At 44.6% G+C, this 15,670-nt stretch overlaps 1 protein-coding gene across 1 annotated transcript; it reads left to right on the top strand.

The window, feature by feature from the left end:
• Positions 1–2,694: 2,694 nt before the first annotated feature.
• On the top strand, positions 2,695–9,385 carry rph3aa (rabphilin 3A homolog (mouse), a; the record flags this gene model as incomplete). The annotated part of the gene is made up of 15 exons (XM_083669985.1): positions 2,695–2,810; positions 2,941–3,070; positions 3,643–3,726; positions 4,646–4,835; positions 5,104–5,286; positions 5,616–5,840; positions 6,275–6,354; positions 6,476–6,550; positions 7,334–7,443; positions 7,783–7,909; positions 8,146–8,202; positions 8,392–8,543; positions 8,703–8,784; positions 8,903–8,999; positions 9,255–9,385. The coding sequence occupies 15 exons, from the start codon at positions 2,695–2,697 to the stop codon at positions 9,383–9,385; spliced, it is 1,839 nt and encodes a 612-aa protein (XP_083526111.1).
• Between the last annotated feature and the right edge of the window lie 6,285 nt (positions 9,386–15,670).

The following is a 15,670-nucleotide window of genomic DNA, read 5'->3' as shown; positions in this document are numbered from 1 at the left end:
AATACCATTCCTCATTCCATTCCATGCATTACAATGAGTCCGTCCTCTGATTCCTGCCACCACCAGCCTCCCCTGACGAACTGTATTTAAACATCTTATTCTAGGTACCATTAGCAAGGACATTTAGAAAATGATAATATAATCAAACAATGATGTGATTGATTATTCTAAAAGCTTGTCAACTATTGTAATATGCAGCAGCATCGGGTTTGGAGATTTATGTTGTTGTTGTTGTTGTTGTTTTTTAGCCCAGTTTGACGTTCTCCCGCTTGTCCTCCCACAGAGTGAAAACTCACTCCCATTAGTCACCGCATTCGCTTTGATCTCAGCATCTTAGTCTCCTTAGCTTGTGTCACAGATTCAGCTAGTGAGAAGTTCACTAATACCTGTGTGTGTGTGTGTGTGTGTGTGTGTGTGTGTGTGTGTGTGTGTGTGTGTGTGTGTCTGTGGGTAGGAGGGGGGGATGGTGAGATAGTTGGGTGGGGGTGGGGGGCTAGGGTTTCAGCTGGGCTGGAACAAGGGCTCATATTGATGTGCTGTCATGACTAAGCGGTTTATGTCCTCCTCCTCAGTGGATGACATTGAGAATCAGATAATAGTGTCATGTCCCCATCCCTGTAGAGACCACATATACATTGGTAGAGGGCGTTGACTCCCCAGGTCAACAGCCAATTCAGTATGGTGTGTGCATGCGTGTGCCTGTGTGTGTCTATCTAGCCATTTTGAATGTTTTAACCATTCACTGTAATGACAATGAAATCCTTTAGCCGTATGTATTGTTCACCACTGAGGTCAGGCTTCACCTCTTAATAAGGCATCTTAAGTCCTTATTGCCCACTGCTCAATATGACAAGGGTACCTTGTAATATTGATAATCATGTAAGAAGAACAAGCGATTTGAAGGCAGGCCACCACAGATATTTCAGAATCCAATCCTCCCTTTCTCTCTTATCTTCTATCTGCATCATTGTATCATTTCCACGTGGTGCTGGTACCCCAATGATATGATGAATGATGACACACAGTGAGAGAGAGAGAGAGAGAGAGAGAGAGAGAGAGAGAGAGAGAGAGAAAGTGTGTGTGTGCCTGTGTGCGTGCGATGCGCTGAGTGATGACACACAGGGTGAGAGAATTTGTGTGTGTGTGTGTGTGTGTGTGTGTGGGTGTCTGTGTGTGTGTCTGTGTGTGTGGAATGTTCCCTTTCCCCCTGGCCCCTCCTCCTTCACTCACCCTTAACCCCTCAAGGGTACGCACACACACACGCACACGCACACGCACACAATGACAGCAATCAGTCAGGTTGCCACAACGCCCGCTGTCAAGGCAACCCTTGACATTTCCAATCATCAGGGGAAGAACATTTATGAGAGTACAGAATGGACAGAACGGAGAGTGAGAGAGGGAGGGCACAGGGGATGAGAGAGAGAGAGAGAGACCTAACCATGTGGAAAAGAGGCATACCAACAGATTGACTCAGTGATGGTTTAATGTCAGTGACGATGAAAGCATCCATCCATAATGTCAGGATCATCAGAGCAGTAGGGGTGACCTGGTGATACACATGAAAACAATGATGACAATGATGAATATCTGTCAGATGACCCACAACCTCCATGATTTCCACAAATGCATAATATCCCCAACTTTTACGCTAACTAAGTGTCCTGCTGACTTCGTTCTGCTGCCTGTGCTGTCTGCTTAAAGGCTTCTACCCACCCAAGCAGAGTTATCTTCTATAATCAAGATGACTCAACTGTTTTTGAAGCAGGAACTAACAATAAATGGTCCCTCTCCTTCGGAGGACCATTCATAGAGAAGAATTAGCACATGGGAATATGCACTAAATGGTCAGCTAATCTGAGTGAAAGGTCAGCAACAGCTGAGGGACCCGGGGCTGCTCCACAGCAGGCCATGGGGTTGAGGACACACTACTTTATAAAAGTTCTCTCCAGTGATAATGATGTGCATGACTTTGCTCAACGGAAATATCTCGAGGCGTGTACAGAACTTCCACACTTCAAGACCATGCTCCAACTAACGCTCCGCTCTCCAGAGGTAGCCGTCACTGAAATGCTGGCTTGTTGCTCCCGAGGCGACAGGTGACTTTATGTTACGGTGAAGATGACGTTAAGTGATGTCACCACGTCAGCCTAGGAAACCTTGTTCACCACCTCTGCAACACCTGTATACTTTCTAGTGTCATCATCACCCATGATGTTCCTTCTCTACCAGACAGGATGTTGTAGACATAATTGAATGTGTGTATAGGTTGATTGAAATGATGAGATGAATGATGGCACACAGGCTGAGAGAGAGTGTGTGTGTGTGCGTGTGTGCGTGTGTGTGTGTACGCGCGAGTAATACACTGAGTGATGACACACAGGGTGAGAGAGAGAGAGAGTGTGTGTGTGTGTGTGTGTGTGTGTGTGTGTGTGTGTGTGTGTGTGTGTGTGTGTGTGTGTGTTGCACGTGGGCGTGCATACGCGTGTGATACGCTGAGTGAGGGAACACAGAGTGAGACCCACCTTGAAATGTTCTTGTGATACTCCAATCGAACAACATATTTCTTACCATGACCCTGCCCTCAGCTGTCAATGTAAAGAACTTAGCCCCAGCATTTTAGTGTCCTCTCTTCCCCATATACCAGGAGGATGTAAGATAAAGTGTGTGTTTTTTGTCAGGAGTGTAAAGAGGATGTATTCAGCGAGTGGTCTGCGAGGGGAGGAGCTAACAGATGAGGAGAAGGAGATCATCAACAGCGTGATTGCGCGCGCTGAGATGATGGAAGCCACAGAGCAGGAGCGGATTGGGTGAGTGTGTCTGATATTTATTTGTGTGTGTGTGTGTACCTTTAGTATGTGTCGAACGAGACTGTGTGTGTGTGTGTGTGTGTGTGTGTGTGTGTGTGTGTGTGTGTGTGTGTATATATGTATTCTCTAGGCGCCTGGCTACTCGTCTGGACAGTATGAAGAAGACCGCATGTGGTGACGGGCAGTCTCGCTGCCTGCTGTGTGGGGAGACCTTTGGACTGCTGGGGGTCAGCTCTGTGCTCTGTGCTCAATGCAAGAAGGTAATGTAGAAAGACACACACACACACACACACACACACACACACACACACACAGTAGAACAAGTAAACTCTACTGAAGATGTTTTACTGAATGTTTGTCTAAAGTCCACACACTGGATGAAGTGTCCACAGGATGAATAAGTGTGATGCCTAATGGGGAGAAACAACACATGGTCTGTATTCTAACCCATTCTGACACCCAGTGTGTGTGTTGCCCTGTCTTATGTTTCACATTCAGTTTCTTGTGGCTTTCAGCAGGAGGGACTCTGTCAGTAAAGGTTAATGCTCTCTGAACTGTAATCTGTGTGTGTGCACCTGCATTGCCTCCAGAGACCAATCTCTCTCTCTGTCTGTCTGTCTGTCTGTCTCTCTGTCTCTCTGTCTGTCTGTCTGTCTGTCTGTCTGTCTGTCTGTCTGTCTGTCTGTCTGTCTGTCTGTCTGTCTGTCTGTCTGTCTCTGTGTGTGTGTGTGTGTGTGTGTGTGTGTGTGTGTGTGTGTGTGTGTGTGTGTGTGTGTGTGTGCGTGTGTGTGCGTGTGTGTGTGTGTGCGTGCGTGTGTGTTTTCGCCTTCAGCACATGTGCAGTAAATGTGGGATTCGGAGCAACAGCCGGTCTTGTTCTGTGTGGCTCTGTAGGATCTGCAGTGAACATCAAGAGGTGAGAGAGAGAAAGAGAGAGAGAGAGAGAGAGAGAGAGAGAGATGAAGAGAAAGAAGAAAAGGGACAGAGAAGGGAAAGGAAGAAGAAGATACAAACATAGTTGTAGTATCAGTCATATTCAATGCTCAACCAAAGATATTCTCATGTTGTATGGCAGTAATGCAGTACAGTGCCCCAGATAATCAACTACCCCTCTAGCTGTATTTGCCTTGTTTATCCATTCAAAAAACCAAAATGTGTTGAGAGAACAGGGAAAGGAGGATTCAGTGGTTCAGATAATTCATACATCCACTCTTTATTTTGGATTTTCTTAGTCACTCAGTTACACAATTGTGTTTGGTGAAATTTACCCCTCAGGGTAACAAAAATAACTCCTTTATTAAATTGCTCTACTTGTCAATCAAATGAGTGATAACTCATCTGTTATTCACGCTACTACTATTCCTTTAAAAAAAAAAAAAAAAGTTTATTTTGTGGCTAGAAATATTATTGTCTGTTCTATTACTGCACCGCTGAAATGTACAGTATGTGACATATGCAGTTCACTAGTTGGATGCCAGCAATTGACCCATGGACTATTATATTTGTGTTTACTAAGGCCATGCTTCATAAGACAAATTCTGCATTTGCGCTCTTGTACTCTATGGAGGACGAGCTCATTGTAATGCTGACTCCATTCCATGCATTACAATGAGCCCGTCCTCCGATTTCTCCCTCCACCAGCCTCCCCTGGTGTATACTATATATTGTATAGTGCGGGAGCACCCTCTAGTGGCAGCAAACACAATTCCTTGTCAGAGAAGCCTAATAAGCACAAATGCCTGTTTCCTCTTCTGTGTGTTTCTCTCTCTGTTTCTCTCTCTCTCTCTCTCTCTCTCTCGCTCTCTCTCTCTCTCTCTCTCTCTCTCTGTCTGCAGATGCAGAAGCGGTCTGGAGCCTGGTTCTTTAAGGGTCAGCCTCAGCAGTTTCTGCCTGCTCCCCTGCCCATCTCCAGGCCCAGAGTGACTGGTACTGAGACCCGTAACAAGTACGCTGCCAAGCCAGCCCCAGGCACACAGGATCCAGCAGAGCAGAAGCAAGCTAGAGGCTATCAGACGCAGAGTAGAGGTGAGCAGAGTCATATGCCATTGGGTGTCATTGTCTCATTACAAATGAAGTGCGTAAATGTAGCAGAGGGGAACATTTATACTCTTCATCTTCATCTTCCCTTCCATAGAACCCAGCTATGAGCAACAGGAAGACAGTGAGTGTTATCCATGTATGCAAGTCTGTGAAATGTGTTCTTAATTGACTCATCTACAGTCATTGAATAAATGTTTTACAGAAATAATGTAAAATGAAATTCTGTTTTACCCTGTCGATGTATCTTCACTAGTTCCAGTCCAATCCGATGGCTTTGAGGGAGGTAGCTCTTGTCAGACAGCAGGGGGTGTTAGTGAGGGCCAGTCCAGCCCTGCAGCTGTGGTGAAGATGGAGAGACCTGTGTTGGCCTCCAGACCTCCACCAGCCAGGGCACCTGGGACCACGCCAGCCCCCATTACCACAGTCAGCCCTAAGGGTGAGCTTCAAAGGACAGTTAACCCCAACAACATCTGTGACACGTTTCATACCTCACAAGTGGTCTGACTCCTCATATCCCATGCTAGCTGTTGTTTTACCCACACCAAATGCTTGCTCTATTAGCATGGTATTGCATGGCATTGCCTCTATCAATCCTTTCACTCAAACCACATTGATTGTGTTGAAGTATAAGTGGTGCTCGAGGACATACAGTAGCACAGTAGCAAGCCCTTAGCCCTTTAAAACGGGTTTAAAACAAGGTGTAAATGTCCATTCAGACTGTGACAAAGGGGTGACTGACTAAGCACCTGTATTTCTCTCCCTCAGCCACCACTCCAGAGGTGGAGGACAGACACTCCCAGAAAGAGGAGAGAACACCTCCAGCCATCGAGGAGAAAAGACAACCTCTTACCTCCAATCCCCCCGTCCACATCCCAGCTACCCACATTGCTCCTGCCTGGACCCCTGCTGCCCCTAACCCTACTCCACCACGCCCCACCCCCGCTCCTGCTCCTGTGGAGGAAGATGACAGTTACGACTCTGATGATTCTAGTAAGATTGCGCTATATCTATTCCTACTGTGTGGTCTGTCTAGCAGAGGGCCTGCAACACGGACTTCCATTTTGATGATGTTGTTTCTGTTTCATGCACACACACACACACACACACACACACACACACACACACACACACACACACACACACACACACACACACTCTCTCTCTCTCACCCTGTGTGTCATCACTCAGGTCTTTTTACCCGTTTATTCCTTTCACTGGTTTTAATCAATTCTCTTCCTCCACCTCGTCTCTCTGCAAATTGTATACTGTATGTAACAATCAATATTTATTATCCCAGTGGGAAATATGGTTGGGATCCCTCATAAGATCAATAAAATACACACAAGTCATGCTATACACACACATGGCCTCCATCTCTGTTATTTTAAATTTCACTGATCTGTCATTCTTTTTCTGTCTGTCAGCCACTCTGGGCTCCTTTGAATTCAGTCTTCACTATGAACTGGAGAGCAATGCCCTGCACTGCAACATTGTTAAGGCCAAGGTACTGTACGAACATGCACGCACGCACGCACGCACACACACACACACACATACACACATACACACATACACACATAATGAAGTCTTTCATGTAAGCTGGTATTCCTCTGTTGTTCTATCAGGGTCTGAAGCCTATGGACTCTAATGGACTTGCTGACCCTTATGTCAAGCTGCACCTGTTGCCTGGAGCCAGTAAGGTAAGGTGCAGTAACTATCAGCTCAACTTCCTCTGTTCACTACAGTAGATCTCTGCTGTAAACTATGAGAGACCAAAGCCATACGTGTACAGCACATAGATAAGCAGTACATCTAGTGCCAGTTTCCCAGACACAGAATAAACCCTAGTCCCGGACTGAAGTATTTTCAAAGGAGAATCCCCATTGAAAGTGTGATTTAGTCTAAGATTAGACTTAATTTGTGTCTGAGAAAAACCGTCCCCTAGTGTTTTACAAAAGGACTAAATACAGCCTATGACCTGTGTCAGTCATTGTTTATATCCACATTGTGATTTGTCCATGTTGACTTATCTTTTTATGTCTGACACTCATCACTGTGCTTACTATATGGTACTATGAAAAGTGTGTTACAGTATATGATTACAGTACAGGATAACTATAGTTGGCAGCAGAGGAATAGGTTTATAGGCTGTCACACAGGATGATCGAAGAGTTCTGATGATGTGTAATTTACAGACAGAGCTTCACCACACGCATGGCCGACAGGAACAGGGACGGCGGTCATGGTTGTTTGTCTGGAACTTTCTTTCTTGGTTTTGTTTCTCATTCAATCTCAGGGGAGATGTCAACAAACACACACACACACACACACACACACGTATACGCACACGTATACGCACGCACGCACGCAGGCACGCACGCACGCACGCAGGCACGCACGCACGCACGCACGCACGCACGCACGCACGCACACACGCACACATAGGATCATATGAGGATCTCTCTCTGGTTGTGTCCCCCCAGTCTAACAAGCTTCGCACCAAGACCCTGAGGAACACCCTCAACCCTGTGTGGAACGAGACGCTGGTGTACCATGGCATCACTGAAGACGACATGCAACGTAAAACACTCCGGTAAGGACAGGATCAACCATTCCTCACAGGCAGGGGAGGCTGGTGAAGGTAGAAATCGGAGGACAGGTTCATTGTAATACATGGAACGGTGATACCATTCCTCATTCCATTCCATTCATTACAATGAGCCCGTCCTCCGATTTCTACCTCCACTAGCCTCCTCTGCCACAGGCTACTGTACTGTACATAACACTACAGAAAAGGTGAGAGGTGTTTTAAATCTTACAGTTACAGTTACGGTTACAATGACATCATCCCACTTGGTTCAGTGGCTCTTCGTTTACTTGATAAAGATTTCCCAAAGCTTCAAGAATAAGACTAGACTCTGTTGTCCTCCAGGCTGTCAGTGAGTGATGAGGACAAGTTTGGGCACAACGAGTTCATAGGAGAGACGCGTGTGGCTCTGAAGAAGCTCAAGGTCAACGAGAAGAAGAACTACAATGTGTGCCTGGAGAGAGTGGTGCAGGTAAGCCTGACTACAACACCGACCCCAGTATGTGCTGCATGACCAATGTTTGAAGTGTGGAAATCAATGAACATTTAAGCATATACTCTATTAATAGTTCTCTAAGGACACATCTACTCATATAGTGCACTTTCACAATGCTGCCCCTAATTAGCTGATAACCTGTGATTGATGGCCAGGGTTCAGGCCATGATCAGGATGGTCATGACCTCACCTCCAGTTCCTCTCCCCCTTAGGTGAAGCGTACAGGGACAGGAAGCTCGGTGCGGGGCATTGCTCTCTATGAGGAGGAGGTAAGCAACACATGGACAGGGATTTTGTATTTATTTATGTATACAACGTAAGCACATGGTCACAGTAGATAACTGCACTAGTGTACAATATGACAAGAGGTTATCTCTGTAAAGATACCCTTAGAAGCATGTGTAAATCATTGTTTTGTTTGTTTGTGTGTGTGTATGCGTGCGTGTGTGTGTGTCTAGGGAAATGAGGGTGATAACGCTGAGGAGAGGGGTCGTATCCTGGTCTCCCTGACCTACAGCACTCAGCAGGGACGTCTGATAGTGGGTGTGGTCCGCTGTGCTCACCTGGCCTCCATGGACTCCAATGGATACTCTGATCCCTTCGTCAAGATGTAAGTGCTTAATGCCTTCCAACATCGCCAACCTTGTAGAGGCTTCACTTTTGTATGATGAAGCAAACCAACGTTTCTATATTCAAAACAACCTTTCAAGCCAACATGCTAGTTACGACATGATGTCCAACCTCTTCTGTCTGTGTGTGTTGCATACAGCTATCTGAAGCCAGACATGGGGAAGAAAGCCAAGAATAAGACTCAGATCAAGAAGAAGACTCTTAACCCAGAGTTCAATGAGGTTAGTCCTCCCAAATAATCTTTTAAATATTACATTTAAAATATGTCATTAAAGGACATTTGGACTCAGCAGTCTGTGTTATTGAGATGGATAGACTCTAATACATTGTGTGTTGCAGGAGTTCAGCTATGAAGTAAAGCACGGTGAACTGGCCAAGAAGTCCCTGGACATCACAGTGTGGGACTACGATTTGGGCACAACCAATGATTTCATTGGTGAGTTATGATGGCAGGGAAATTAAGATTCAGAATAATATTTGACAGATCAAATTGGCGAGAGCTAATCAACTCCTCCAATAGCATCTCTCCTATAAGGCCTTTGAATAATCTTCTCTTCTATTTGAACTTGAATTAAAACAAGTACCTTTTGGGAGAAGATATTCCCAACGTACAGTATTACCTTGATTCCATTTTCAAGACCAATAGCTAATTGATCCTGAGCCTAATGTCTTGTCTGGTCTACCACTTCAGGGGGATGCCAGCTAGGCATCACAGCCAAGGGAGAGTGTCTGAAGCACTGGTACGAATGCCTCAAGAACAAAGACAAGAAGATAGAGCGTTGGCACGTCTTACTAAACGACAATACAATCCAGAGTGATTGAGATATGATCTGCTTCTATATATTGTATTTATTTACCCTCGTCTGTATCTCTCTATGAAACATCCCTTTGTCTTCCAATTTGCTGTCTGTCATTTTTAGTAGAAACGCCAGCCTGACCAAGCAAACCAAGGCCCTATTTCAATCATTTCCAGTTTCTATGATGAGTTTAGAAAGGTCATCCTTACTGTGCTACTGTACATGACGGCACATTTGGATTATCATCAAAACAATTTTTAGAGTGTGAAACAATAACAGACTCAACAATTAATCATGTCAAATACGATACTTGACTGGTACTTCAGTAGGGAAAAGAGTAATGTTAGAAATGCTGTAAACCCAGAATTCGGATTTGATTGAATAGGGTGTCAAATTATTATTTTAAATTGTTATTGACAGGATAAAAAAACATTTAGACTGTTGTTAATGTGTTGTTACATTGCCTGTTACCAACGTTCGACCCAACCCCTGAAATGTCCTCTCTCTGACCCCCTATACTGAGTACTTTACAGTGCCGGTATGACGAGATATACTGTGTTGTATACTCTACTTGTATGCTGTGACTGCTTGGTATAAGTGTTTGCGCTACCAAACACATTTATTTCAGTAGTGAAATGTATGTACAAATTGTTTGTTAAGGGGAGCTGTTGAATGTTATGGAGCATATGTGGATTTCATGTATGAATATGTTTACATTATTAGTTTTAGCTGTTTATGTTCATAAAGTGATGACATGCAGTACCACTCATCCAAGAGCCACTGGGACCTGGAATGCACTGACTTACTTAGAGCGCGCTCTCTCTCTCTCTCTCTCTCTCTCTCTCTCTCTCTCTCTCTCTCTCTCTCTCTCTCTCTCTATTTCTCTCTCTCTCTCTCTCTCTATTTCTCTGCCTCCTATACTTTCTCTCTCTCTCATGTAGAGCAAAGTAATTATTTTAGCCATCCTGTGTAATGGATTTACAAAGCCTGGTGAAATGCTTATGAAACAATGTAATGTTGATATGCGCGAATGGCCCTGCATCTTACTGTGAGAGTCAATAAATGCTCACAAAATACAAAGTGAGCCCTGTCTAGAGAAATCGTGAATTATGAAATGTTGATCGATGCACATTCTAAAATGTGAAATGACCTGTGATTGCATGGCATCGACAATAATGCAATGCACAATTAAACAATAAAGTGGAGAGTGTTGAAATGGCTTAATATGGATTTCTCCTCTTACTTTTCTTTTCAAATATGAAGAAGGTTGACATTCACACATATTAGCTAGTGTTCTTATGTGAGAAGAGGGCATGCAAATAGTTACAGTAACACGTAGGCCTAAACATCATTTAAAAAAAAAAAAACGCCCGTATACCTAGGGGTTATACAAGGTTATAGTGTTTGTGACATGGCATGAAGTACGATCAGGTGAGGTTTGCACCAATCGCCCCACCAAGACACGCGGCACGAGTTTAGTGAACTTTGCATTTGTTGATAATCATATTGAGTCTCCTGTCTTCTCCAACTAGGTTAAAGTTCACGAACCTGATCGCATCATGGCCTTCAGTTTAAACTTGAACTCCACGTTGCCACGTTCACCATCATCTAACAGAAGTTGAAATTAATAAATTATTAGCCTGTGTGAAAGATAATGTCTATGACAGTAGACCAGTCCTTGTGAAATTTGACTGCCATGTTGTCAAATTCTACAGGAAGACATTGGACACAAGATACAGTGGGGGAAATAAGTATTCAACACATCAACAATTTTTTAATTCAACATTTTTCCATTGCAGCTATTCACATGAAATTTAGACCAGGCATTGGTATTAACTCAATAAAACTACACATCTAAAGAAATTGTAACATTCCGATCCATAAAAAAGTTATGTGCAATAAAGTGGAATGACACAGGAAAAAAATTATTGAACACAGTAAGAAAAAGCACTAAACCAGCTTATGTCACTAATCAGCTGCCTTAGTGCATATTGGTGGGTAAGTACTTCCACTCTTTGAAAAAGGGTTTCCCACCTCTGAATGCAAGTAAACAAATCATTTGTCACCAAACTTTCCTGCATCATTCCTGCAAACATCTCATGATGGGTAGAGGCAAAGAGCTCTCCCAAGACCTTCGCAACAAGATTGTTGAGCAGCATAGTAATGGCACTGGTTATCGACGGATTTCTCAACTCCTAAATGTTCCTAAAAGGAGACTCTCAATTGGTTCAAGAGGAAGAAAATAAAGGTGGAGGTTGGACTGGCCTAATCAATTGCCAATACTTCTTTCCTGTGTCATTCCCCTTTATTGTACATAACTTTTCTTTATGGATTGGAGTGTTACAATTTCTTTAGCCGTGTAGTTTTATTGAGTTAATACCAATGCCTGGTCTAAATTTAATTTGAATAGCTGCAATGGAAATATGTTGAATTAAAAAATTGTTGATGTGTTGAATACTTATTTCCCCCACTGTAAGTCCATAAGATTCAGAATTAAATAATCATTTATCACTTGCCAATAAAATGCCGGATGTTAGCTATCTTATCAGATGTAATTGTAATGATTGATTCATCTTTGCGTATTGATGGCGCGTGTGTGCGCGCGCGCGCGGATGGGGAGAGGGAGGAGTAGACACCACGCGGCCACATCAAAGTGCTGAATGTTGACATCATTCTGGAACCATGGGAAAGTCCCGAACCCGCACTTTATAAAACCACCTGGAGTTGATAGCCTTCAGAGGATCTCAGGTGCGATAGTGGATGCTTATCACTGATGCAACTTCAGGGTACTGCAAAAACGTGTAGCAACTTTCTGCAGTAGGTTTATTCAACCCCTGAGAAGAAGAATTCGAAAGACACATTTCCATTTATTTATATATTACAGGCACATACTTTATTATTTAAGCTGAATTTCTATTGCCTGAAAGTGCATTTTGGTGCGGAAAATGCATAGGCCTATGAGATACCCTCTATGCCTTGCTGTTATAATAATATCAGCGTTTCTAAAGTTGAGCACTGCTGATGAAGCTAAGAATTTCTGCTTCTGGACTAAAATCACGTCGAATGGCGAGACTCACCACAGTTTCCTTCGACACAACAAGAAGAACCACCACTCCTCTCCATCTCACCACCTCTACCACAGTGTCTGGTCTGGGGAGCGCAAACTTGTGAACTGCGCTTGGAATGACGACACGGCAGTAACAGAAAACTACCTGTCTCTGTGTCAGAAGACTAAGGGAGATTTTTCTGAGACTCAAGACAAGCACTTTGACATCAGAACTATGCTCGGACCAGACAGCCCGTGCGTTGCCATTTCCTCTCCGATGGGCACCGAGCGCGAAGAACGCACGGGAAGCAGGCATACGCGAAGTATTGATGACACCGTCAATCTATTGTCACAGCATCCCAGTGTTGGCGGTGACAGTCCAGGGATGATGAGGCACCGGCGCGTGAAGCGCGGTTTCATTGTACCAGGAACGCTTTGGTGCGGCTCGGGGAACAAAGCACCTACATACTCAGATTTAGGTAGGTAATACCAACATTTTAGCATTTGTTAAAGACAGCATATAATTGGTGATGGCGTATGTTTCCCAGTTACTTGTTCTAGCTAGGCTACATCCCCAGCTGACATACCTGATGCTGATTCAGTTTCTCTATGTACCCGTCGCAGGTGTGTTTACGCAGACAGATAGTTGTTGCCGTGAACATGACCAGTGTAAGGACACCATCCTCTCCTTTCAGTCTAGCTACGGTGTCTTCAACACCAACATTTTCACCATGTCTCACTGTGACTGCGACAACAGGTAAGATGTAGCTGTCAATAGTCTACTGCCTAAAGGAGAACATTTTGGTCCTGTTTGACCCCTAATTACAAAAGTATTGAGACATTATATGGGCTAACATGTCTGTGTTTTGTAATGTAGGTTTCGCAGGTGTCTGCTGAATGCTCAGGACAGCATCTCTGATGTGGTGGGCTATACCTTCTTTAACCTGCTGAAGTTGCACTGCTTTGAGTTCTCCCACAGACTCCAGTGTGCACAAAGAAACTGGTTTGGCATGTAAGTATAACTTTTTAATCTTTCGAAAGAAAATGCAAGTTCATCAAATGGCGGAGATGTATACTTGAATGGCATGATGCCCTTCTTCAAATGCAGTAATGACAAAAAAAAAAAAAAGTAGACTAGGAACTATTCATAGTCTTGTCTTATGCCAGCTCTGAATCCCTCTACATCTACACTATCTGTAATGCACCTTGGGTTTTAGTGAAAGTGCATAAGAACAGATATGAGTGGACATTATATACTTCTCTGATGTAGCAATATGCAATGTGTTAACAGCAACGACAACACTAATGAACACTAACTCACCTTTCTGTCATAGATGTCAGGTGTCTGAGATGAGTCTTTATGCTGTGGTGCATCCTCCCACACTCTATAACTCCACCCACCCAGACTGTAATGAAGACAACCCAGACTGTAATGAAGACAACATGACTGCCACCACTACTACTATCAGCACCACCATTACCACTCCAGCAGAGCTCACCACAGGGTCCCAGGAGACCAGCACGTCAGTCACAGTGGCTTCCTCCACGTCTGGGCCTTCCGCTGGCACTTCAGCCCCTGCCTCTCCAGCTGTCTCCTCCTCTGCCTCTGCAGCCAGCCCCACCCTCACCCCTGGTGCAGACACCAGCACCTCAGAAATGAGCACACAGGAGACAGAGACAGCATCCATGTCTGTGAGCAGTAAGGTGGGGGAGAACACCCTGCCTACCCAGAAGCCCAGGACCACATCCTCAGCCAAACCCACCTTGTCTAATGCCCTGCCTCTGCCTGAGCAAAACACAACAAACACAGGTACGCGGGAGGGAACGCGGTAGAAAACATGATGTGTGTGAAGATGTATCTTTTTATGCATATCAACCAATTTTTATGCATATCAACCAATTGATCATTTTGCATATTTCTGCCTGCCTGCCTGCCTGTCTATATGTCTGTCTTTTATCTATCCTTTATCTACCTATTGCCCCGAAAACACAATTTCTCTCTGCATCTTCTCTATAGGGAAGCAGCAGATGTGTGAGGTGTACAGAGACCTGGATGTGTGCCGGTTTAAGATCCTTCCTCAGCAGAAGAGATACGGCCTTCAGAACCCAGAGCCTAGGATCCTCTACCACTGCAACTGTACTAGCAGGTGATTATAGTTACCTTGATACAACATGGCATCTTCCACCACGGCACCTGCACTACCACGTGACTACATGGGCTTGAACTGGGTATCATAATCAGTTAGTTACAGTCACTTTGGATAAGATCACACACTCACCTCGCTGTCAGACAGTTATGGCGAAGTTGCTTAATGTTTCACAACACACACAAGTAAGGGCAGCAGAAGCAGCATGCACACACACACACACACACACACACACACACACACACACACACACACACACACACACACACACACACACACACACACACACACACACACACACACACACGTGCACCAGAGATTACCAGAGATTAGACTCTCCATATCTCTGTGTACATAATGGGGGGGGGGTCCTTTTATGTTTGCTCATCTCTCACCGTGACGTGTCCTTCAGACTGTTCCAGGGTCTGTGTCAGCAGAAGGAGCTGAGTGGGGTGCAGTCTGTTCTACTGGAGTACGTTTCTCAGTCCTGCTTCAGTCTGCCACAGGACTGCATTGAAGGGACGAGGTCAGTAGTCAGCACACATGCATGCACACATACGCACACGCACACGCACACGCACACGCACACACACACACACACACACACACACACACACACACACACTTCTTAACATTGAGTCCCTGAATATATTTTAGTTTCTTACATCTTATATTGAATTTACAATAACAGAAGCTCTCTCTTTGGTTATGCCTTCAGCTGTACAGCTGGTCTCATCAAGGCCCCTCTCCCCCAGCTGGTGCAGAAGAAGAATAGTAACGACATGGAGGAACGGCGCCACCTAGAGGCTTCAAGGCTCAATGTCAGGAGGCCCAACTACAGAAAGGCCAAACGCATGGACCGTCCAGTCAGATTGCACAAGCTCTGTCTCAGGATGACACAGCCCAAAGTACACAAGACCAGAACACTTCGTCTCCATGGTTCACGTACAAGACACCCTTGAGAAAGATAAAATCAATGGATATTCATGATCCATTATCCATTATCTTAATGTAGATATTAGTGTAGCGACCCTGCAGGGCTATTAGCTAGCACAGCTTTTTATTGTTTTGCACAGTCCTTCCTTGCAATCTATAGTGGTGCAGGTAAAAAACGTAT

Source organism: Argentina silus (assembly GCF_951799395.1).
Source record: "Argentina silus genome assembly, chromosome: 5".
In the NCBI taxonomy this organism is placed as follows: domain Eukaryota; kingdom Metazoa; phylum Chordata; class Actinopteri; order Argentiniformes; family Argentinidae; genus Argentina; species Argentina silus.
The sequence above is the reverse complement of the archived record's forward strand: the minus strand, read 5'-3'. Positions and strand labels throughout refer to the sequence as shown.